The sequence below is a fragment of the Lepisosteus platostomus genome, chromosome 10 (assembly GCF_059453375.1).
Source record: "Lepisosteus platostomus isolate fLepPlt1 chromosome 10, fLepPlt1.hap1, whole genome shotgun sequence".
Lineage (NCBI taxonomy): Eukaryota > Metazoa > Chordata > Actinopteri > Semionotiformes > Lepisosteidae > Lepisosteus > Lepisosteus platostomus.
The window spans coordinates 39,154,961-39,178,153 of NC_142620.1; the positions used below are offsets into that span (position 1 = coordinate 39,154,961).

Sequence of the window (23,193 nt, forward strand, 5' to 3'; positions counted from 1 at the left end):
TTACAAAGATATGTTGACTGTATTAATCTCTATAAATACACACTGAAGAAGATAGAAGGTAGAAGGTAACCGGTTTTTCTTTCCTACAAGCAAATCAAGAGCTGTCAATTTTCAGCAGGACAAAGCAAGACCACACAGTGCTAGTTTTATAGTGGCACATTGAAGTGAAGAATGCTGAGATCTTTCCTTGGGCAGCCTTCTGTATTCAACAGATCATTGGTGGGACAAGCTTGCTACTGCCACTGATGGATGACAATCATGAGCAGTCAACTTCATTGATAACTGTTTTCTGATATACAGTAGACAGACACCAAAATACTGAAGCAGCAGCATTTTGTATTTAATTCTGAAATTCAGGGAGCCAATACATTTACAGTATGATAAAATAGAATAGATAAGAATAGTGTTGTAATTTTTAATGAAGATCCAAGCAATTGAGTTCTGAATTGCTTTACAGTATTGCATCTTAAAATATTAAATGTTGTAAAGGTGCTGGAGGACATTAATCAGGCCTGGAATGGAAGATTAAAGCAGGCATTAGCCTCTCTGCATCAGACATACAGCAACATGAACAGGGATGACACACAGATTTCTAACTCAAAACCTGGGACTGATTTCATTAGCCACCACAGTGAAACCAAAATAAACAGTAACAGAGCTGATAAGGAAACCAATCAGCATGATTTTGACCCTGACAAACCTCAGTTGTTACAGTCTGTTGCTTCAATGTGCTTTAAGCAACAAGACAAGGCAGATTGGAAAATTGAATGTCATCAACATAAAGTGAACATTACTATTATACTTGCAAAGAATCTAACCTGATGGAAACAGAAAGAATTAAACCCTACGAGATGCCAGATGTGACCAACTGTGCTAAGGAGGAAAAATTCCCAGTTTGAACAAATTGTTTTCTATTGGTTTAGGCAAGATTTAAACCAGTTATAAAACACTACCAGTAATACCAATAAAAACAGTCCTCTCTAATCTACTCTGCAAGATGAAATGTCTCTATTAAAGCCAGCACTTTAAGTTCCAGAAAACAGCAATGGAAAAAAAAAACAATCAGCGGTCATTAGGAAAACATTAATAACCCAAATAAGAGCTGGGCCAGTACTATACATTAATCTGAATCCAGATTTAAATGGATGATACAGTTTATTAGCACATAAATGATCCTGTACCTGAATGGCAACATTCTGTTGTAGAATCTTTGCCAAAAAGTGGCAGAGTATTGGCTAATAAAAACTGTGTAGTTTTAAGGCTAGTTTCTGCTTTTTTAACAGTCAAAGGGAAAGGGGAGCAATTCATTATTCATTGATGCAATTTGTAACATTGGGATAGAGAAGTGCAAACTTTAAACAAAATAACACAGTATGGATAGGATCCAAGGAATGTGTGATGGGTTTTATTTCAGTAGACATTTCAGATATTAAATGAGGAGCCACTACATGAAACTCTGCAAAGAGAGATGCTCAAAACCTTAAAGTTGAAAAACTGCTTAGAGTTGGAACCTATGGTTAAGTTTGACTTCTGATTAGCAATTTCAGAATGAAAAAATTAGAAGACTTTAAGACTTTTTCTTTCTATTAGCTTCCAAAAAGTGATTAGCAACTTATGTTTGTAAGTCGAAAAAACGTTTTATCATCTTGTTTGGAGACATTGCAGAAGAGGTCAAATTATTTCACTTCATTGCGCTCTTTAATCTTTAATGCAATGAAAGTGATTTTAATTTATTAAGTAATCACACCTCAAGGTAGAATTTAAAATATTAACTTACTCATTTTTAAATGATAAGGAAGCAGTAAGGGTGCACTTTTTCAAACAAAAAAGTGGACTGATTTTTTGTTTAATAAATAATTACAAAGCAATTTTTTTGTGTTACCTGTCAAATGAAGTTAAAAAAGATAACATAGCAGCAGTCAGTGCATTACTATGGGATTGTTGGTGTTGTTTAAAATAAAAGAACTTACAGTACAGGACTATTGTCCTTCATCTACATTCAAGTTTTGTCATCCCTAGGAGCTCAATCACTCAGATCACTCAATTATTCAATCAACGCACCTTTCTGCTCTATAATTATAATATTAATCTTATATTATATACAGTATGTCCAATGACTTATTTAGGTAAAATGTAAAGACCTATGTGTTTTCATTGTGCATTAGTACAGTATATAATTACATTCTTCTACTGGAAAAAACTTTGCACCTTATCACGGTCTTCCTGACAAACATATTCAAATATAAATAATTAATCAAAATATCATTTTTTAATTGGAGCTAAAGGAATGTTGAAAGAGACGTTTTAGATTTTTTTCCTTTTAAATTTTTCAAGTTACACATCGGCACTCCTCGTAAAAGAACACATTCTTCTGATGACATATTAGGAGTAATAACAGTGTGTTGAAGTAAAAACATCAGAGTTCACATCATTTTCTTAAATAAGAGCCAAGAACTAGGTCTGTCCAGGATAAGAGATGTCTGGGGAGAAAAACCTTCCAAAAGCCCTAGAGCCTTGGTTTCAGTCTCCGTTCCATGGTTTAAGGCATCTGTCTGACCTTATCCTTCTGTGAACCTGCTAACAGTCTGAGGAGTGGTGTCTGGAATAACCCTACAGTTTGTTCACAGTCCATCTCCAGGGTGGTTAGCTGAAACATTGATATTTCTCAGAGCTTTTTTTCATAAGATGTGGCAAAGTAGACGAACAGTATGCATTTGGTAGTTGTGAAGATAATGCTTCAAGTTCCAATGTATTTAATGATTATGAATTGGTGAAGCAAGACACATTAACATGACATCAAAATGTAATGTTAATACCATGCCAACAGAAGTCTCTCAATGGGAACTTATTGAAACAATCTATAGCCCTATTTTAAATAACTGATTTAGGTTTTAACTCTTATTGTTTGTCCTGTGCTGCTATGTGGAGATGAGTCCTCAAGGGGGAAGTTTTTTCAAAGGTTTCCCCTGCCCAAAATGGTGGTACAGAGATCACGGGCTGGTTGACAGAACACCATCAACACTGGAGCAGGATCAGCTGCACATCCTGCTCTAGACAGTAAAAATAGTGCCAAGCAGAAAGAAGATGGTGTTGCCAATAAGGTGAATCCTAGGAGGAGTGCTGTCAGATTGCCTAGCTTTTAACCACCATAGACTGAATCTGTGCTTCGACTGAAAGTTTGCTCCTAATTCTATTTTTGTCCAGCTCTGTCTGAAAGGAAAGCTCTGCTGCTGACTAGTTTTCTACCCCAGCACTACCTGGAAGGTCACACTGCAGCTGTTTTCCTCTCCAGCTCTAAATATTTAAATATTTTTCCCATAGTCCTGTGGGAAGAGCTCTATTCTCTCAACCCAACCCCGCTTCCAGTGCACGCTGTTATATACAGTTATTTTTATCACAAGACAAGACTTGTAGAAATAAAACTTTTTCACTTTACATCTTGTATCACGTTTGTGGGGTGTACAGTATCTGTGCTGGGGGCCCACCTAGAACCTAGGCCTATTGTGGCCTCCCCACGTGGCATCACAGTTCAGATCCCAATATTTATTAATATTAAGATTTGGTTTAAAATGTTATTCTAAGAGAACCTTGTTATATTATTAGTTTGGACTAATATGACATTAAACTACTGATAAAATGGCCAGATTTGTATGAACAGATACATTTTGATTAAGATTGCTATTACAGATTTTATTATACACTTCAAAAGGAGACACTAATTTATCTTGTTCATTTAGTTGCTAGTCGTTTAGAACATCTATCCATTTTCTAACTGCTTTAACCAATTTGGGCACAAGGCAAGATACACCCTGGACAGGATGCCATTCCAACACGGGGCCTACCATTTCCTTCAAAAAATGAAAACGCAGTTTGTTCCATTTTGTTTTGTTTTTTTTTAAATAACTGAGGGAAAAACATTGTAGCAGTGAGTTGTTTTATGGTTGTAAGATAAAAAACGTTTTATAACCTTGTTTGGAGACATTGCAGAGGAGGTCAAATTATTTCACTTCGTTGCACTCTTTGATGCAGTTAAAGTAATTTTAAGTTATTAAGTAATCACTCCTCAAGGTACAGTAGCTTTGAAAATACAAGTTAAAAATATGTAGTTACCCATTCTTAACCAATATGGAAGCAGTACTTACGTTTTCAAATGAGGCTACTGAATGTTGGCTGATTTTTTTTTGTTTAATAAATAATGACAAAGTAAGATTTGTGTGTGTGTTATCTGTAACATTTGGTTAGATTTATCATTGTTAGGAATTGGTAAGGATAAGATGAAGGTCAGATGTATAATAATACTAGAACTTTCTTTTTCACATCACTGTATATATTGATTTTAATTCTTCTTCATGACAAGATGACCAACAATATCTGAGTTGTGACCATTTAGATGTTTTTAAAGGGTGTTGACCCAGACATGTCTGTTTACTGGAAGCGGCTTAAAGAGAAGTTAGACTCGATGACATAAAATTGATTGCATGCTTCAGACTGAGGCCTAATCAAGAGGTTTCTTGGCAGCTGTGAAACATTTTTATTTTTAAGTGCCAAGATTAAAGCACTAACATTGCAAATGTTTCCCGAGAGTCTGATTTAAAGACTGTTGACAAGAACCTGGAATTGTGTTCTCATGATAGTTAGAGATAAACCTTGGCTTTTTAGATGTCTTTTGTGTATTTTTGCCCCCATGACAAGTGACAATAGATGACAAGCTTGGATCTTCAGATTGATTTAAAAGGTTTCCTTAAGCAAGTGAAAAATCCGATGAATTCACAGCTCTATTCAGTCCTGGCTATTGACCTACTAATACAGTAATATGGTTATTTTAAGTACCCACTCATTAGGCTTATATGTGTTACCAATAATATCTAGTGTCTAGTGTCCAGGCAAATGGGAGTACAGGTTAGAGATTCAGTGCATACTGTATTTCTCCTACAAATTCTAAACAACATCCTATTAATGTAAGATATCTAACACATTCTAACATTTTTAGGTCATTCATGTGTGCCCTTCTAAATTTCATATTCATTAAATCTTCAGTACATTAATACATTAAACTTCAAATACGTTATGTTGACAACAGCTGCAATCATACGTAAGTCACTAGAGATTTAATTGCAGAAGTCCTGAAGTGCAGTGTGAGACAGCTCTAATGGTGCCAATGTATATTTACATTTATAAGTGTGATTAAATGTGTTAAATGATCCACTCTTTTCTGATCTCAGATGCTATAGTGCAAACAATAATAAGTCTAACCATACTCTCTGCTTTTCAAGCTTTAGGTACCACGTAATAACACACCACAATCTCCACTCTTCAAGAAAATACTTTTATAGAATAATCAACATTGTCTATTTATCTTTAATGAACAAAAAATGATTGACTTTTGAAGGAATGCAGGCATAATGTAGACATTAAAAGTAGACTTCCTAGACTTTATTAGTTGCATTTGTTATGGTACTCCATCAAGCATTCCAGTTTAAGTTTTAAAGTTCATTGACATAAAAGAACCAATTTATTATGGTTAATAAAATGTAGTAGTGATTTTCATAATGTTTTGTGCACTATGCTTTTTTTAAATCTGGTACCTGAAGATTCTAGTATATTTTCTTCCAGCTCAACACTTTGGGTCTCTTAAGTATTTTCTTTCAGTGTTAAATCAGATTTGACCAACTTAGTCAACAATTGGTCCACTTACTGTACGTATGAGTTCAGCACAAATGAAGACTAGTGGATCCTGTTATTCTCTAGATTCAGTCATTATCACTATATATTTTTGTAGATTACAAAAACAATTGTTAAAGCAAAAGGGAAACAAGTTAAAAGTGAATTATTCACTTTTATAATTTACAGAAGTTGATGCTAACATTTTCCTAAATTTAAAGGTGATACATTAAATGTTGACATTTTTCCACATTAATTTCATTATTTATCCCATGCCTTTTTACAGGAAATTTGTGATGATCCTCACCTCTTTGTGGAGGGGATTAGCTCTCATGACTTAAACCAAGGGACACTTGGTAACTGCTGGTTTGTAGCAGCGTGCTCCTGCCTGGCACTCAGACCTAGCTTCTGGCAAAAGGTAAGGTTCCCTTTTAAGTCTTTTTAAGTCACAATAGTAAATAAAAGAGTCCTTAAATGTAGTATCCTCTATTCTAATAACAGAAAGTGTTAACTACATTACATATCATGTAATTCACTTCACTGCTGTTGCCTATGTGCTCTGGAAGAGTGACATCACAAACTGTCACTATAAAGAGCAAAACCTAATTTTTCAGTTTTCAGCACATTGTGCATTGGTAATGTGCTGTTCACATTTTTCTTACTGGGGATAACATCCAATGTCACAAAACCCAATCAAAATACATACTGTAAGTATTACAAACATTAAAATTAGAAATTGCATATCAACAGGTTCTCTGCAGACATTTCCTAAATAAATGAAAGCAAAGTAGCCCTTGCATAAGAATGTAGATTTTTCCTCATTGATGGTAATTTCAGTGAAATTAGGGTTAGAATGTATAATGAGCCTGTTACATCTGTAGTGTTGCCATAGTCCACCCAGGGATGCCAAATTAAAAGTAGTGTGCTCTCTGAATGCACCAGTTCTGTAGGGTTTGGGCATTTACTGGGACAATTATTAATTGTAGCAGTAAATCACAAAATTGATTCTTTTGATGGCTTTAGAATCCAACCATGCGATATAGCATATAGGTACTAATACACGAGGATACATTTATTAATACATAGAATATGCATATAAACCTAACAGATCTTATCGAGAGGGTTATCAGAATACAAAAGGTATATATTCAGTCAGTTACAAAGTGTTACACATATCAAGAGGACATACGTTCAGTATATCATTCATTAAGACCGTTTCATAAATGAACTTGGTTATAACTTCTACATTAGATACTCAAAACAAGTACATAACTCTTAGGAATTAAATTGATATCAACTGGTTGGGATAACAATTGAATTCTCGAGCTGTAATGCATTGAAGTTGAATACTCATCCAATCTTTGGGGATTCAGATCTCCTGCGGGCACAAAGAAACAGTTGCAGGCTGTTGCTGTCCAATCCGCGCTCTCTGGCTCGGTGCCAGGCTGTGCTGTGCGGCTTGCGACGGTGCGCTGCTGATGCTCACTGACAGGCTAGTTAGTGTTGGATTTAACTAGCAAAGTTTGTGCACAGGAGAAAAGATGACTGTGGGTCCCAGCAAGTCAGGAAGAGGACCGGTTCGTTCCTGGTGAAGCTAGTTCTGAATAGTGATTCAGCTGTCCACAGTTCTGACCTGTTCACGAGGCCTGGTGCTGGTGCTAACCTCAAGTGGATCCTCTGGTTACTCTCTGGCAACCTCCGCTCTAGACTCTTAGAACAAAGGAAAGTTCTGGCACTCGGACACACTGGCCGTTCCGTGGTTGTCCGGGCTGAGTCTCAGGATGGTCAGGAGGCGCGCTGCGAGAATGTCCTGCCCTTGGGAGCCTTCTGCTCCTGGGCCATCCTGCCCTGGAATTCTCCTTTGAATTCCCTTTAGAATAGTCCACAGAATTCTCCACAGAAATCTTCCACAATCCCTCAGGCTCTCTGTGTTGCCTGTTTTTACCTGGAGGAACTTCAGCTCGTTGATTGGCTGAAAGTTCCATGGGCATCAGAGTCCCACGTGGGTTACTCAGCCCTACCAGTCCCTGATTGGTTGATCAAGGTGAGATATGAGTCACTTACTCCTGACACTTAGGAATGCAGTCCAGATGTCCATCTGGCACTCCCTAGACAGATAGGCGCCAATGGATGACCATTGATCATGATAGCCAGGCTTAGCTAAGTGCATCCCCCTTTGGGAGCTGTCCTAGGAAACCTTATCAAAGGAAACCTTAAATCAGCCTGCATGAATAGTTTCTCTGTGGCTGCACCACAGAGATGAACAGAGAGATGGGGCCTCCTTTGGGAAAGCTCAGAACACTTAATTCTTTCTTATTATTAAGCCTCGCCGCTACACATCTCTCTACTAATTCTCTTAACTACTGTACACATTTACACTCTACACATACTTTTGACATACAGTAGTGGATTTATTGTTCAATTGGATTATGTGTCAGACACAGCAGCTTAAATCCAAGGACCAGCTATATAATTTAAACTTGTACCATGGACTTGAATACAATCAATTGATGCCTGTGAATTAGTGCAGCAGCAACATAATTTAAAATTTGGAGATGGACAGTGTAGGAGGGCTGGTAATACTGCATATGAAGAATGAGACTGTTATGATATAACTTCCCTAACTATAGTATGTCAAGATCTTTCATGTCCTTCAAACCAGATGACCAGTCTTTCTGTGTAACAAACATGCATTTGACATTCATTTTAACTGTGCAATTCAGGCCATCAGAATTACAGTACATAGTCCTTTAGATTAGGAAGTTTGCATTAGATAAAATCCAGGATACAGTTGATTATAATAATAATAAACTTTATTTTATATAGCACGTTTAAAGGTGGCTTCTCAAAGCACTTTACAGGATGACAACAACAATAAATAAGAAGAATACACAAGATAAAACACAATTAAAATATATAGAGAAGACTGTGGATGGTGGTAAGAAAAGCAGAGGTGTGAAGAATGGAAATAGTTAAGTAAAGGCTTTTCTGAAGAAGAGGATTTTGAGTCTGGATTTGAAAGAGTTTAGAGAAGGTGACTCTCTGATATCCCTGGGAAGAGAGTTCCAGAGCTTGGGGGCATAACAGGAGAAGGCCCTGTCACCCATACAATGTAGACGGGCTTGGGGGACAGTAAGGAGAGAAGAATTTGAAGATCGAAAGTTGCGAGGTGGGGAGTAGGGCGATAATAGTTCAGACAGGTACTGAGGTGCTAAGCCATGCAGAGCCTTATAGGTGAGCACGAGGATTTTAAAATCTACACGGAATTTGACTGGAAGCCAGTGCAAGGACTCCATGACAGGAGTAATGTGAACACTTGTATTACAGTATGTTAAGCGTGCACGGACCATTAAAATCATTAAATAGCAATTGCGTAAAGTATTATTAATCTATATGGAAAAAGAGAACATTTTTATGCAGTTTGAATCCGTAGCCTTTTTATTTCACTGACATAATTAAAAAAGAATTTTAAAATGTTGTCTCCAATGTCATTTTCCAGTATGTACAATAGATTCTGCATAAAAGCTGTATTTACGGGAAACAACCTAGTAAATGCAATGGCATCAGACACTTCCTGACTCCTAATTTTAAAGGATAATGTCTGAAGCTGTACAATGCTCAAGCCAAGCAACAACAAAAAAAGAAAATCGCAGTTAATTATGTACATACAAAAAGTTATCAAAAAGCAACAAAAAGTACAAGAAAATCACCAGAAAAGGTATACAAAATGTGTTTACAGCATTCTATTTTTCTGGTATTTCTGCTGTTTATCTAAATGAACAGATAAACAGCTGAGGATATTTTTCCTAATGTTAAGTGAAATGGCTCACAGAAACAAAAAATAATGTGGTATTTAGTCACAGCTCAGTTTAGACTTCATGTTTAAACAGGTTAATAGGTTAGGTTGTATATAATATAAGAATATATTGCATAAGGTTGTTTATTTTGGTTATTTTTATTAGATGATGTCTTGCAACAATTATGGCACTAGCTGTGTACAGTACAGTGCCTTGCGAAAGTATTCGGCCCCCTTGAACTTTTCAACCTTTTGCCACATTTCAGGCTTCAAACATAAAGATATAAATTTTTTATTTTATGTGAAGAATCACCAACAAGCGGGACACAATTGTGAAGTGGAACGAAATCTATTGGATTTTTGAAACTTTTTTAACTAATAAAAAAATGAAAAGTGGGGCGTGCAAAATTATTCGGCCCCCTTGCGTTAATACTTTGTAGAGCCACCTTTTGCTGCGATTACAGCTGCAAGTCGCTTGGGGTATGTCTCTATCAGTTTTGCACATCGAGAGACTGAAATTCTTGCCCATTCTTCCTTGCAAAACAGCTCGAGCTCAGTGAGGTTGGATGGAGAGCGTTTGTGAACAGCAGTTTTCAGCTCTTTCCACAGATTCTCGATTGGATTCAGGTCTGGACTTTGACTTGGCCATTCAAACACCTGGATACGTTTATTTGTGAACCATTCCTTTGTAGATTTTGCTGTATGTTTGGGATCATTGTCTTGTTGGAAGATAAATCTCTGTCCCAGTTTCAGGTCTTTTGCAGACTCCAACAGGTTTTCATCCAGAATGGTCCTGTATTTGGCTGCATCCATCTTCCCCTCAATTTTAACCATCTTCCCTGTCCCTGCTGAAGAAAAGCAGGCCCAAACCATGATGCTGCCACCACCATGTTTGACAGTGGGGATGGTGTGTTGAGGGTGATGAGCTGTGTTGCTTTTACGCCAAACATATCGTTTTGCATTGTGGCCAAAAAGTTCGATTTTGGTTTCATCTGACCAGAGCACCTTCTTCCACATGTTTGGGGTGTCTCCCAGGTGGCTTGTGGCAAACTTTAGACGAGACTTTTTATGGATATCTTTGAGAAATGGCTTTCTTCTTGCCACTCTTCCATAAAGGCCAGATTTGTGCAGTGTAAGACTGATTGTTGTCCTATGGACAGACTCTCCCACCTCAGCTGTAGTTCTCTGCAGTTCATCCAGAGTGATCATGGGCCTCTTGGCTGCATCTCTGATCAGTCTTCTCCTTGTCTGAGCTGAAAGTTTAGAGGGACGGCCAGGTCTTGGTAGATTTGCAGTGGTCTGATACTCCTTCCATTTCAAGATGATCGCTTGCACAGTGCTCCTTGGGATGTTTGAAGCTTGGGAAATCTTTTTGTATCCAAATCCGGCTTTAAACTTCTCCACAACAGTATTACGGACCTGCCTGGTGTGTTCCTTGGTCTTCATGATGCTCTCTGCGCTTTCAACAGAACCTTGAGACTATCACAGAGCAGGTGCATTTATACAGAGACTTGATTACACACAGGTGGATTCTATTTATCACCATCAGTCATTTAGGACAACATTGGATCATTCAGAGATCCTCGCTGAACTTCTGGAGTGAGTTTGCTGCACTGAAAGTAAAGGGGCCGAATAATTTTGCACGCCCCACTTTTCATTTTTTTATTAGTTAAAAAAGTTTCAAAAATCCAATAGATTTCGTTCCACTTCACAATTGTGTCCCACTTGTTGGTGATTCTTCACATAAAATAAAAAATTTATATCTTTATGTTTGAAGCCTGAAATGTGGCAAAAGGTTGAAAAGTTCAAGGGGGCCGAATACTTTCGCAAGGCACTGTATATAATGATTAATGATTGTAAATTGTAAATTGTAAAGTTCAACATTTTCCCATAAGAACTAGAAATGTGCAAAACATGTTTGCCCAAAGAAGGCAAGTGGATTTTGCTCTAGTACAAAATTTGCTTCTGATTTTCCAAATGTTTAAAGTTTGAACCTAAATTAAAATAGAATACTTTATAGGTCAGTGGGAAAACAAACAATTTTGAAGTTCAATTTTGAAGGCTTGAAGGTTCAGTTTTCCACCATACTTTTTTGAAAATTAGCTGCAATAAACTTGAAACTATGATTAATGCAAGCAAAAAGCTTTGAAAGGCATCCTATTATTAATAAAATAGGTTATTCTATAGTACTCTAGAACTGGATTTCCAAGATTGACCTCATTTACGATTAGTTAAAAACAAATTCAATGCACACAGATAATATACAGTAGTTGTGTTCTTGTGTAGCATAAAGTACCTACAAATATTCTTGCTACCTTACTGCCTGGAAAAGGGGCAGAAACAGATGCTGTACAATTTCACAGATGCACTATATGAATACTGTATATAGTCACTGTGTCATTGATCTAGAGTTTTCAAGATTACTTCTTGTTAAGATGTACTGTAAGACCACTCCCAGAAAGAAATATTTTTGGATAATTATTTCTAAAATGTTTCTTAAATAGACAGACACTTTATCACATGTCTATAATCAACAAAGCATTCCTCCTTTTAGAACCAATCCCAAACCAGAATTAGTAAAGTAATCCTTCCATCAGATGGGAGAGAACTTGAGCTGTGATTCCAATGCTTTTGTAGTCCTCTGTATCTTCTGTATACTTGGCTTATGCTACAAATGCTCTGAATTTATGTCTAATACAATGTATAAAATTGTCAAAGTGCCTTTCAAAAGTATACATCCCCTTGCAAAGTTTTTTTTTTGTCTGAGCATATAATCATCAAACTTGCAAAAAGGACTTTATTTTTAAAATCACAATTTCAAAGGGTTAATTTTTCCATTCACAACTCATACACAAGAGTGCTAAAACAAATTGACCATGAAAGCCAAGGAGCTTTGAGCTTTCAAATCAAAAGAGGGATAAAATTAGGGAGAGGCATAAATTATAAAAAGTTTACTTATCCCTTTGAGTAGAGCGAAGTCCATCACTAAGAAGTAGAATATGCAACATACTACCTTGACATTACATAGATCAGACCTACACTCCAACACTACCCTTCAACTTTAGCAGCTGTGCAAGCAGGAATGGGTTTGGACTACCCGATGATGCCAAAAGTGACTTAGAAAAAACTGCAAAGTTCTATGTCTGACATTTTTCATGTACTAAGAATATCCTAGTCCCTAAACAAAATTGGTCTGTGAGTGGCAAGGAAAAAGTCTTCACTAAAAAAGACTCATTTTAAAACTAATATCTATAGATATACAGTATTCAAAACCAAGAGATATACTGAAGATACAGGTAAGTGTCTGGATTTATAGTCAAATTAGATAAAAATTGAACTTTTTGATTTAAATGCAGAGTGTTACAACAAGCCCAACACAGTGCATCACCAAGTCAGATTAGTAGTGGCAACATTATGTAAAAGACATGCTTCTCATCAGCAAACAAGGGCAAGCTTGTCAGGGCTGAAGGAAAAATCAATGGTCTGAGATATGCTGAACTCAAAAGAAAAACCTAACCACAATAAACTCATCAGAACTGGAGAACATTTGCTAAGAAAATGGACAAATTAAACCATCCTACTGTACAAGGCTGGTAAAAATCTACCCAAACGTTTTAACAGCAATAATACTGCTAATGGGTTTTCCACCAAGTGCTGACCGAATAGGTTATGTAGTTAATAGATTTCACTTTGTATATTACTTTCAATATTGTTCACATACCTGATATGACAGTTTTCAGCTTGATTATTACCATAATGAATCTGCAAAAAAATGCATTAATATTAATTGTTTTTCATCAAAATATAATATTATAAGCAGGGGGTGAATACTTTTTATGGCAAAGTACAGTGCTGTATTATTCTGTAATATAAGAATGTGGCATTAACCTTCACTGCACTACTGTACATGTCCTTCATTGTGCAAACTTTGTCTAGGAGGCCATACTGTACATTTCTGGCTTTGTCTTTGCACATAGACTGTATAGTATGTCTAATTTTACTACACAAATAAAACATGAAGTCATGCAGAAGACAAGTGGTCAGGTTACATCGCTGCTTGTCACTCAAGTGTCAGCTCTTGTCTTGAAAGAAAACACCCTGCACTCTGCCATGACTGTCTGCTTCCAGAAAAAAATCAGCAATCTTTAACTTGCATCTGTTTTGTGTTCTTACAATAGATGGGAATGATATCGGATACAAGGGTCCAATCATGATAACATATTCAGAATAATAGGCAACAAGAAACTCTTAACAACTATCTCTTTTTTTATTTTTCTCCTCATGCTCTATGACTGTTCAGAGTTTTTGTGGAATATGAAGCAAGCTTTATAATTGTCTTAACTGAAATGCTTTTATTAGGACTGTATGTTCATACCTTCACATTTCTTCACTCTCATAAGAAACCATGAGGTAACCTCTTACATCTTTCTTCAATATTCTAAGGTAATTCCAGACTGGAAGGAACAGGAATGGGACCCGAAGCATCCTGAGAATTATGCCGGGATCTTTCACTTCCAGTTCTGGATCTTTGGCGAGTGGATTGATGTCGTTATCGATGACCGTCTGCCAACCATAAATGGCCAACTCATTTACTGCCACTCCAAAGCACGCAATGAGTTCTGGAGCGCCCTGCTTGAGAAAGCCTATGCAAAGTGAGAAGTTCTTCCCCATGTTTACAGAAACTTTGTATGACATTGTAGTGTTTCAATATGGTGGGAGGTATTAGTCAGGAGGTTTTTCGAAGGAATGTCGATGACAGTAAGCCATTGGGTGCACACAAGTTTGAAAAATGTTCAGTAATGAATGGATCAGACAGGTGGGTGTGTTTATATAAGAAGCTTGTTTGAATGTTGAAAGGAGTTACTGCTATAAGCAGAGTCTTAAAATAATTTGTGATTTCAAATTAATTTTACATTTAATAAAAAAATAACACTTACTGATGGTCCCAGATTTGAAAATGACAAGCTTTATTCAGAAGAGCACAGTGGCGCAGTGGTTGGTTTTGCTGCCTTGCAGTGCTGGGGCTCTGGGTTCAATTCCAGAGCTGGGGTGCTATCTGCATGGAGTTGTATGTTCTCCCCACATTCAGGTGGGTTTCTTCCAGGACCTCAAGTTTGCTCCCGCATTTGAAAGACCTACTGGTAGGTTGATTGGTTTCTGGGAAAACTGGTGTGAGTATGTGCGTGTCTGGTCTGTCTGCCCTGAGATGGACTGGCATTCTGTCCGGGGTGTACTCTGCCTTGTGCCCATTACTTGCCAGGATAAGCTTCAGCTCCCCTGTGACCCCATATTGAAATTGCATTCCCTTAGCTGTCAAAATTTTGTTTGTATCTTTAGGCTGTCTGGTTGTTACGAGTCTCTGGATGGAGGGAATACTGCAGATGCAGTGGTGGATTTCACAGGTGCAGTCACAGAGTCCATTGACCTGGTAGCTGGGAAATATGCCTCTGAAATCTCAGAACAACTGAAGCTCTTCGAAGATTTGCTGAAAGTTCACGAGAGGGAAGGCCTCATTAGTTGTTCCATTAAGGTAAATCTGTTTTTCTTTAGACAACATTGCCTTCAGCCTCATTACATCACAATTTGGTAGACTACTGTAATCCAGTGATTACTATTAATGCCAACCAATTTGCATTTTGCTATCACAATACATTATGTAAGTGTGCAGACGTTTAATTTTCAGCACTTAAGAAAAGAGATGTTCATTATAAGAAACAGATATTACTTGAAATTAAATCCCTCAAGGAAACAGAAACAACAATGTACTTACATATTTACTTTCTTTTGCAACCATCCTCAAGTTTGCTATCAGCAATTATCAGCCAACCTAACTAAGTACCATACCAACGTTAAAAGGATGGGAAGACATATCTAGAATATTCACTACCAGAGCCAGCTCTCTCTTGTTGGCATCCCTTGGCTTGGCATCAGTCCCCTTCTCTCCTCCCTTCCTTGTGTCTCAGTGTCGCACTCTAGCAGGGTCTTGACTAGTCACACAGATCTCAATGTTGCTGAGTCTTGTTCTGCCTGGCTGTGTTTCACTGTTGTTCTCGCTGTCACTGTCTTATTCTTGTCTCTGTGCCATAATCTGTCCCATTCTTGCCCTCACTGAGTCTCGTTCTGTCTTGCTGATATTCAAGCTGTAATTGCATCTCACTTTATTTCAGTCTTGCTTTCAGTGTCACAGAATCTTGCTGAGCCATTCTGGCTTCTGAAGTCATGTCTCTCCTGACCCCTGCTTTCCTGACAGTCCTACCTCAGCCCTATCAGGAATCTTATTTGTCCACAGCATCTAGCATCCTACGTGGAGCTTGTGCTGAGAAATGTGTGGATTGCACATGACCCCAGCTGTTCTCCTGCCTATGCTTTCTCACTCTCTGGACACTCCAGCTCCTCATTCACACATTAGCTTCAAGCACATTTTTTATTGAGTATTGAAAGAGGAATGCTTACTTTATGTAGGAAATATTACAAAATGCTGCAATATTTTCATTAACATTTATAATGATCAAATGCTCTTGCTTTAGAGTTCCCTGAGTAATCAGTAAATTGCTTCTTTTCATTTAACTTTTTTGATGTTGTGAGACTTAGTAATAATTAGTGTGATATGTTGTAAGCAACACCACATCAGTTTAATAGAAAGCAGATGTTTGTCTTGGAATCAGCAATAAAAGGAATTGAAAGGCACCAGCCACGTTAACATAGTGTCATATCAGTTTTCATTGCAAGTAACTGTTGCCAACTGTGGAAAGACAAAAATAAGAAAAAAAAGGCAATTTCATCTAATAATGTTATTTACATAAATTGCGGGGCTTAAAAGCACCAAAGCTTGAAGAATTCAAGAAGTTATGCAGTCATAGCTTATGTTAAGTAGATACTCCTAAATCATAATGCTACAGTAAATTGTGTTAGCTTGGTTTTGGGCCCATTATCAGCATGACATCATAAAAGATTAGAGTAAATATATTTAAGCTTAAAAACCATGAGTAAGCATGAACGGAATTTAACAAGGCACCAATTTGCGTATCCTTAACTCAAACTGACATTACTTACTGGTTGGGTTCATGTGGGGTTATCTACAGTACCAGTCTGGTCAAACTGGAAAAAATGCTGTATGTCTGCCCAGTCAACCTCTTGTGATGTCTATACTGTATATTGCTCACAGGCCACTTCATCTTTGGAGCTGGAGGCCCGGATGAGCTGTGGATTAGTGAAGGGCCACGCCTACTCAGTGACAGGGGTGAGGAAAGTTCGGCTTGGTCATGGGTTGATGACCTTCTTCAGAGCTGAAAAGATCTTCATGATTCGAATGAGGAACCCATGGGGTAAGACAGAATGGAATGGCACTTGGAGTGACAGGTGTGTAAAAAACATACCAGTTTCATTTTATTTTTAAGCGTGTCCCATTTTTGCTAGCGTAAGCTACAGTGAGTTGCTGTAGATACTCATACAGGTAAATATTGTATGAGTCTGTGCATGTGTGTGTTGAAAGAGCTTTAATGAGGAACATAATGTTTACAATATACAGTAGAGTTTGTATAATAAAACTGTTTTATTATAGCATAGTTCAGGAAGGAACTGTAATCTTACATTTGTAAGAATATTAGTGAAAAGATGGTACAACAAAGAACCAATGTTCTGAGAAACCAAGTTTAGTGTATTAAAAACATATTAAAACAACATTACTATGGAAAACATTCAAAAGGGGTGCTCTTGATATTACATAAAAATGAGTAATATGCCAAACAAGGTCTTGTGTTTTACTGCTGACATTTTTATACCCAAATAAAACACAAAGGCATGTAGACAATGTGGGAAAGACTCGTTATAATTGGAATAGTCTTGCACAATTTCAAAGTTTGTTTATGATCTGCAAATACTATGAAACACAATCATAACATGCAAAAAATGTGACGAAGCAGGAATTTATGAAGAGAACAAACACCTGTTCTCACTAATATAAGCATACGAAGCTCACCCTTATAAACTGTGTAGAAGGAAACATTGAATTAATGATAAGATTGGCAATCATGTTGCAGTACCTGCAATGTAATTATTTGTGGTGGTTTTTGTAAAAGTTATTGTAAAGCATAGTTTCAATGTTAGAAAACCATTCTACAATGTTGTTTAAAGACTTACAGTACTGTTTTATAGTCGTTTTGTGAGATACATAGAAATATTATAAATAACAGGAGGCTCATATATCTCACAGTAGATTACTAGTGCCTGAGTTATCTGAGGTTCTCATCCAGCGATTTCCTGACATGTTGCTTTGACAGAATATCTACTGTATGTAGCACGTTCCAGTCTGCCCTTTGTGTAAGACTAGAACAGCCCTTTGTGTAAAGAAGCTCCACCAGTTATCAGCTTAATATCCTCTGATCTGTGTTTTACATGTGAGGAAGTCCATTGGGATAATTTGTAAATGCTTTTGAGAATTTTCAATATGTGAATCAGGTCCCAAAATGGGAGCTTCATTTGGAAGGATAATAAAAAGGGCTAATTGACCTGCTCCTATTAATTACGTAGATGTTGCATAAAATAAAAATAATACCTACAAAGAAAGTGTTTCCAGGTGTTTGCAGAGTTTTTGGTTCTTGAATTTTGTCACTCTTGTATTTCCTTTGGTATTTCTAAACTTATCGTGAACTAGGTTCCTGAATGTAGCAGTATTTATATAACTAATACACACTCTATACAGACACACACATAATGTGTATATATTTTTTTCAATTCAATTCAACTTTATTGTCATTAAACTTACACAGATGCATAGTATATTGAAAAGTGTTTCTCATTAGTCACTCAGGTGCAGTATATAAATAGGACAGAAGATAAGACAATAGACAGTAACACAATAGCAATAACAGTAACATGTAATAACATAACATAAATAACATGTAATTTATACCTATATATAAACAAACTTAATTTGGCTGCAATATTTTGCAAATCCTACATATTTACTGTCATATGTATGAAGTACTGTACTTAAAGTAAAAGTGGCCAACTTTTCTTTCAACTAATGCCATTTGCATTATTTTATTGCTTTAGACAGTTGAACAGTGAATCTGAAAGGAATACATGTTACAGTCCTCCTTCACATTAAGTCATTCTTAAGAATGTGTACATATATCTAAACCCCTGTTCCAGAGGTTGATTTTCATCTGTCCCTTTCCAGCTCTAAAGAGTGGGAGAAAGTAGGCAGCAGTGAAAGGGAAGCAATGGGAATAACAGTTGAGGATGATGGGGAATTTTGGTAAGCATTATCATACAATATACAGTATCTATATTAGTTTAACTGGAAACAAAGCCTTAAAAGTCCAGCAACAATTACATTGAAATTATTAATCATTAATAAGAAGGAGTGGCTGATGAGATACTGGCTGAAGGTAGTCTGAATTCTTGTACTAGCTCTTCAGCACTAGTTTCGTCTAATGGTCTGTGATGTGTTTCCGGCTATTTTTCACAGCTTGATTTCTCGTTAAAAGCAGTCATGGTAATTTAATTTCTCAGGCTGAATGGAAAAACTGAGTGTCTTCGGGGAATGTATTTAGAAATAGGTCTGTAAATGTCTTTACTTGTAAATGTCAATGTTTTGGATTGAGCACGTCAAGTTTTGCCCTTCCTGCTACACCATATTTAGCAGTTTGTGTAAAAGACGTAGTTTAATGGCTTCAATGACAATTGATGGTTTCAACTTTCCCACAGGATGTCATTTGATGACTGGTGTAAGTATTTCACTGACGTGGATGTGTGTCGCATTATAAACACCTCCCTTCTGAGCATTCATAAAACTTGGCATGAAGCAATATTTAAAGGGAGCTGGGCCAAAAATGCTGATCCCCTCCTCAACCGCAGTGGAGGATGCATGAACCACAGGGAATCGTTCCTGCAAAACCCACAGGTAACCCATTGCAGGAGTTTGTACATTTATCACCATGTGAAGTTACCGTTCACTTTAAATAAAATATTATGGAAGTCTTATTTCACCCTAAAGGCCCTGAAGAAGTTGCCCCTCAGACACCAGACAAGTGCTTATAGGCAAGGGCCAAATACTTCATGCACTAATATACTGTTGAAGGTTCAGTACAAAGAATAAAAATGTAGAACTGGTAGGAAGTTTGACAGTTCTAATATAACTTATGGAAGTGGAGGAAGTTCCAAAAAATCTAAATATTTATAATATAATTTTTATATTTTTTTAAATCTAAAAAAATAAGACTACTAAGAGGGTTACTAGCAAGAGTGGGCTATCATACAAAGAAGAGCATGCTGTACTAATTTGGTTACTGGTATATTGGATGCTTACATATCATATTGTGTGTATCATGTGATAAAGTACACAGTATTTATCTATAATGATCAGCTAAGCTAATTAAATAAATGAGCTACTGTAACTGGTCAAATCTGCCTTGTTGCTATTTCTATTATCTGTTCTCCACAGTATGTGTTCGACATTTCAAAGTCAGAGGATGAAGTTTTGATTTCCCTTCAGCAGCGGGACATGAAAATGCACAGAAGAATTGGTCAAGGGGAGAACGTTACTATTGGCTTTGTCATTTTCAAGGTACAAGGCTAATATATTCAGAAATCAAGGGGTACCTCCTCGAAGTCCTCATCTGAGCAGTAACCTACTGTATGTCAGGTCGTAAGTTATTTGCAGAATGGGTGAGGCTGACTTTGGATCCTTGTAATGTCAGACAGAAAGTGATTTGGCATTAATCACTGCAAAATAATCTGGCAAAGATAGTGTTGTTTTAATGTGTTTTCCATCCTATTTTTTCACTGACCAGTCAAACAAAGCAGTAATGGAGCTGACAGGGTCATTCAGTCCAATTTAATTTATTTTAAAATAAAGCAGAGACCTTTTTGAGACTAGGTTATGATTGAGATAAAAGTTCCATTTAAAAAAATGGACAATTGTGGCTTAATTTGTTTAGTGAGAAGTAAAATGAAAATATACCCTGCAATCCGGCAATGGACTGAATCCTGACCATTTCCTGAAATCATTGATGGAACAATTTCCATTAATATGAGTAGAGTTGACACATAGAACTCCTGCACTCTGGATCAAACCAACAAAGACTAGTGACAAGCCTTGGGGACAGCATGTTCAATTGGTTGGCGGCTATTAATTGACAGAGTTATAACCATGTGGAAAAGAGAAAGGACCCAATACATTTAACTGTAGCCATGGTAACAAGTATCAACTCAGAAAACTCAAGACAGCTCTAGTGGTGCTTTTCCATTTATTTAATATATGAAACGTACTGGAAAAAAATCAGACAAGGAAAAGTCTCCTTAAGAAAATGTGTATCTGTTTTCTATTTGGCAGTATATTGGGTGTTTTTACTGGCTTTTTAATATAAACACATACAAAAGACGTCACATATTGAACATTTTCTAAATTTGAGAACACAATAAAGGGGCAAACAAAGATAAGATTGTTAAAAGTATAATTTAAATGAGGGATGTTATTGTTATTTTAAATTATGCAATACATTATTGCGAAATGATTTTCAAGATGATTAAGACATTCCCAGTCTTGATGTAATATGCTATATTAACAGGCTAAAAGAATTGAATCTTTCAAGCCTTGAACATAGAAAACTATGGGGTGACCTGATCCAAATATTAAAAATCCCCATAGTAACACCAATGGACTTCTTCAGAATTGACAGGGAAACAAACCATAGGACATAAACTGAGGCGTTTCTTACAAAGGGTTATTGAAGTTCAGAACAAGTTACCCAATAACCAATACCCTGACTTGTATCAAAAAACAGCTGGATGAGATCCTTGGATCAATTAGTAATTCAGAGTAAGGATGCTTTCCTCACCTTTACAACATGTCTAATGTCTAATGTTCTTAATATAATAATCCCATGTACCTGTCTTCTTCATTTTCAAATGAATACTGATGGCCTCATGGATAGTAGCATGACAGCACAGTGCCAGCATAGTGTTGCAGTATTATGGAAAACTGATAGAAGTTTTTAATTTTTAATTTCTTGATATAATAAATATCATCCACAATGCCACCTCATCCTCAGATCTAAATCAAACTTTGAGATCTACTGACTGAATTCCAGTCTGAAATTGAAGTGGATTTTTTGTTGAGAATTTCCCTTAAGAAGTCATTGTATTTTTCCCTCGCTTTTTTAAAAGGTGGAACTGAATAGGAAGTATCGCATGCATAAAATCATCACACAGCAGGTCGTTGCTACTTCAACTTACATCAACGCCCGGACCGTTTTTATGAGGAAAAATCTTCCTCAAGGCCGTTATATCATTATACCAACAACATTTACATCAGGAATTCTGGGAGACTTCATGCTAAGAATCTACACAGATGTAGATTCCGGATGCAGGTAACCTTTATGCCTACTTTTCAGTCTCATCTTTACTTCATTCCAATTTGTTCTGTGTGCATGTCTATATTTCAAAGAGAATTATGTAAATCTTACATATTGTCATTACTAATAAAAACTTTGACTAATAATAATAATCTTCTCTTTACATTAAAATAGTACAGTGAAGCTTACTGTTTAGTAAAAACTATTCTTAAAACGATTTAGATTTATTATAGTTTACAAATCAATGATTCATCACAAACAATTTCAGCTTAGTTGCATTCTATAAGTCTTTTCTCTAGACCTGTTTGAACTTAAACAAACCCAATCGGATACTTTATGTTCATGACAGAGCTAAATAGAGAGTTTTAAGTTGTGCTCTGCTGGTCTTTCGGTCTCTTCAGCGAGCTGGTGCTGGATAAGCCAAATGTGAAGTGCTGGAGTTCATTCTTAGGCTATCCACAGCTAGTCACTCAGATACACATCCATAATGCAGAAGGACTGCAGAACCAAGACAGCTCGGGGGGTGAGTCTTTCTTTTGCTGACAAATGCATACTGTAAACTGGTCTGTGACAAGTTAACAAGAGGGGTCCTGTCAATACCAGCTGTACGTTGTTAATCAAAAGCTGATGTTACATACAGTAGCAATTCCATAGAAAGCTGTTTTAGCACCAGGGGGCTTGCCAGTAACAAGACATAGGACAGAATACCTTGTAGAAACTCTGACTGGATTAGATTGTTCTTTTGAATTTACAGTATGATCCATAAATACGACTTATTTATTTATACCCATCTTCACGTTTGTCCTAAAAATAAATTTCCATATTCACTTATCATTAGGAATGGATAGAAAAGATTGTCTAGGGAAATTTATTCTTTATAAAGTGCAAGAAGCTTTATAAAAGCTGCTGTCAAAATGGTTTATAAATGAAAATTAAATATGCTGAAAATTCTTGATGATACTCAGTGGCTCCTCGTCTTCTGCTAGTTATAAAAATCTGTAAAACAACTCCTTGATGTTTTAAAATACTTTTTTAAAAAGGTTACTTAACTCACTTCAGCCAAAATGCTGTTTATTTTCATCTGGTTAACTACATATACAGTAATTATTACTTTTGTACATAAGGTTTTTTTCATGATTGACTGTTTTAAACAGTAATATTTGTATTTGTATTAAACTGTTTCTTTTTATACAGGAGCTGACCCATATTTAATCATCTACTGTGAGAGAAAGAAGATTCAGTCTACTATCCAGAATAACACCCGGGAACCTGTGTTTGAAACTCAAGCTATCTTTTACAGAAAGAATCCTAGAAAGCCTATCACTGTTCAGGTGAGAGAAATCACACAAGGCATCAATACTTTCTTAATCCCGATCC

At 36.6% G+C, this 23,193-nt stretch overlaps 1 protein-coding gene across 1 annotated transcript in view; it reads left to right on the plus strand.

Annotated features, from left to right (window-relative positions):
• Positions 1-23,193, plus strand: part of LOC148653688 (calpain-5-like) — a 42,971-nt gene that overhangs the window by 17,455 nt on the left and 2,323 nt on the right. Inside the window, exons 3-12 of the mRNA XM_088648954.1 lie at positions 5,948-6,079; positions 13,901-14,109; positions 14,795-14,987; positions 16,623-16,816; positions 18,639-18,716; positions 19,169-19,364; positions 19,905-20,027; positions 21,629-21,831; positions 22,218-22,339; positions 23,011-23,147. Of these exons, the coding sequence (XP_088505080.1) occupies positions 5,948-6,079; positions 13,901-14,109; positions 14,795-14,987; positions 16,623-16,816; positions 18,639-18,716; positions 19,169-19,364; positions 19,905-20,027; positions 21,629-21,831; positions 22,218-22,339; positions 23,011-23,147 (1,587 nt within the window). The remainder of the gene's footprint in view (positions 1-5,947; positions 6,080-13,900; positions 14,110-14,794; positions 14,988-16,622; positions 16,817-18,638; positions 18,717-19,168; positions 19,365-19,904; positions 20,028-21,628; positions 21,832-22,217; positions 22,340-23,010; positions 23,148-23,193) is intronic.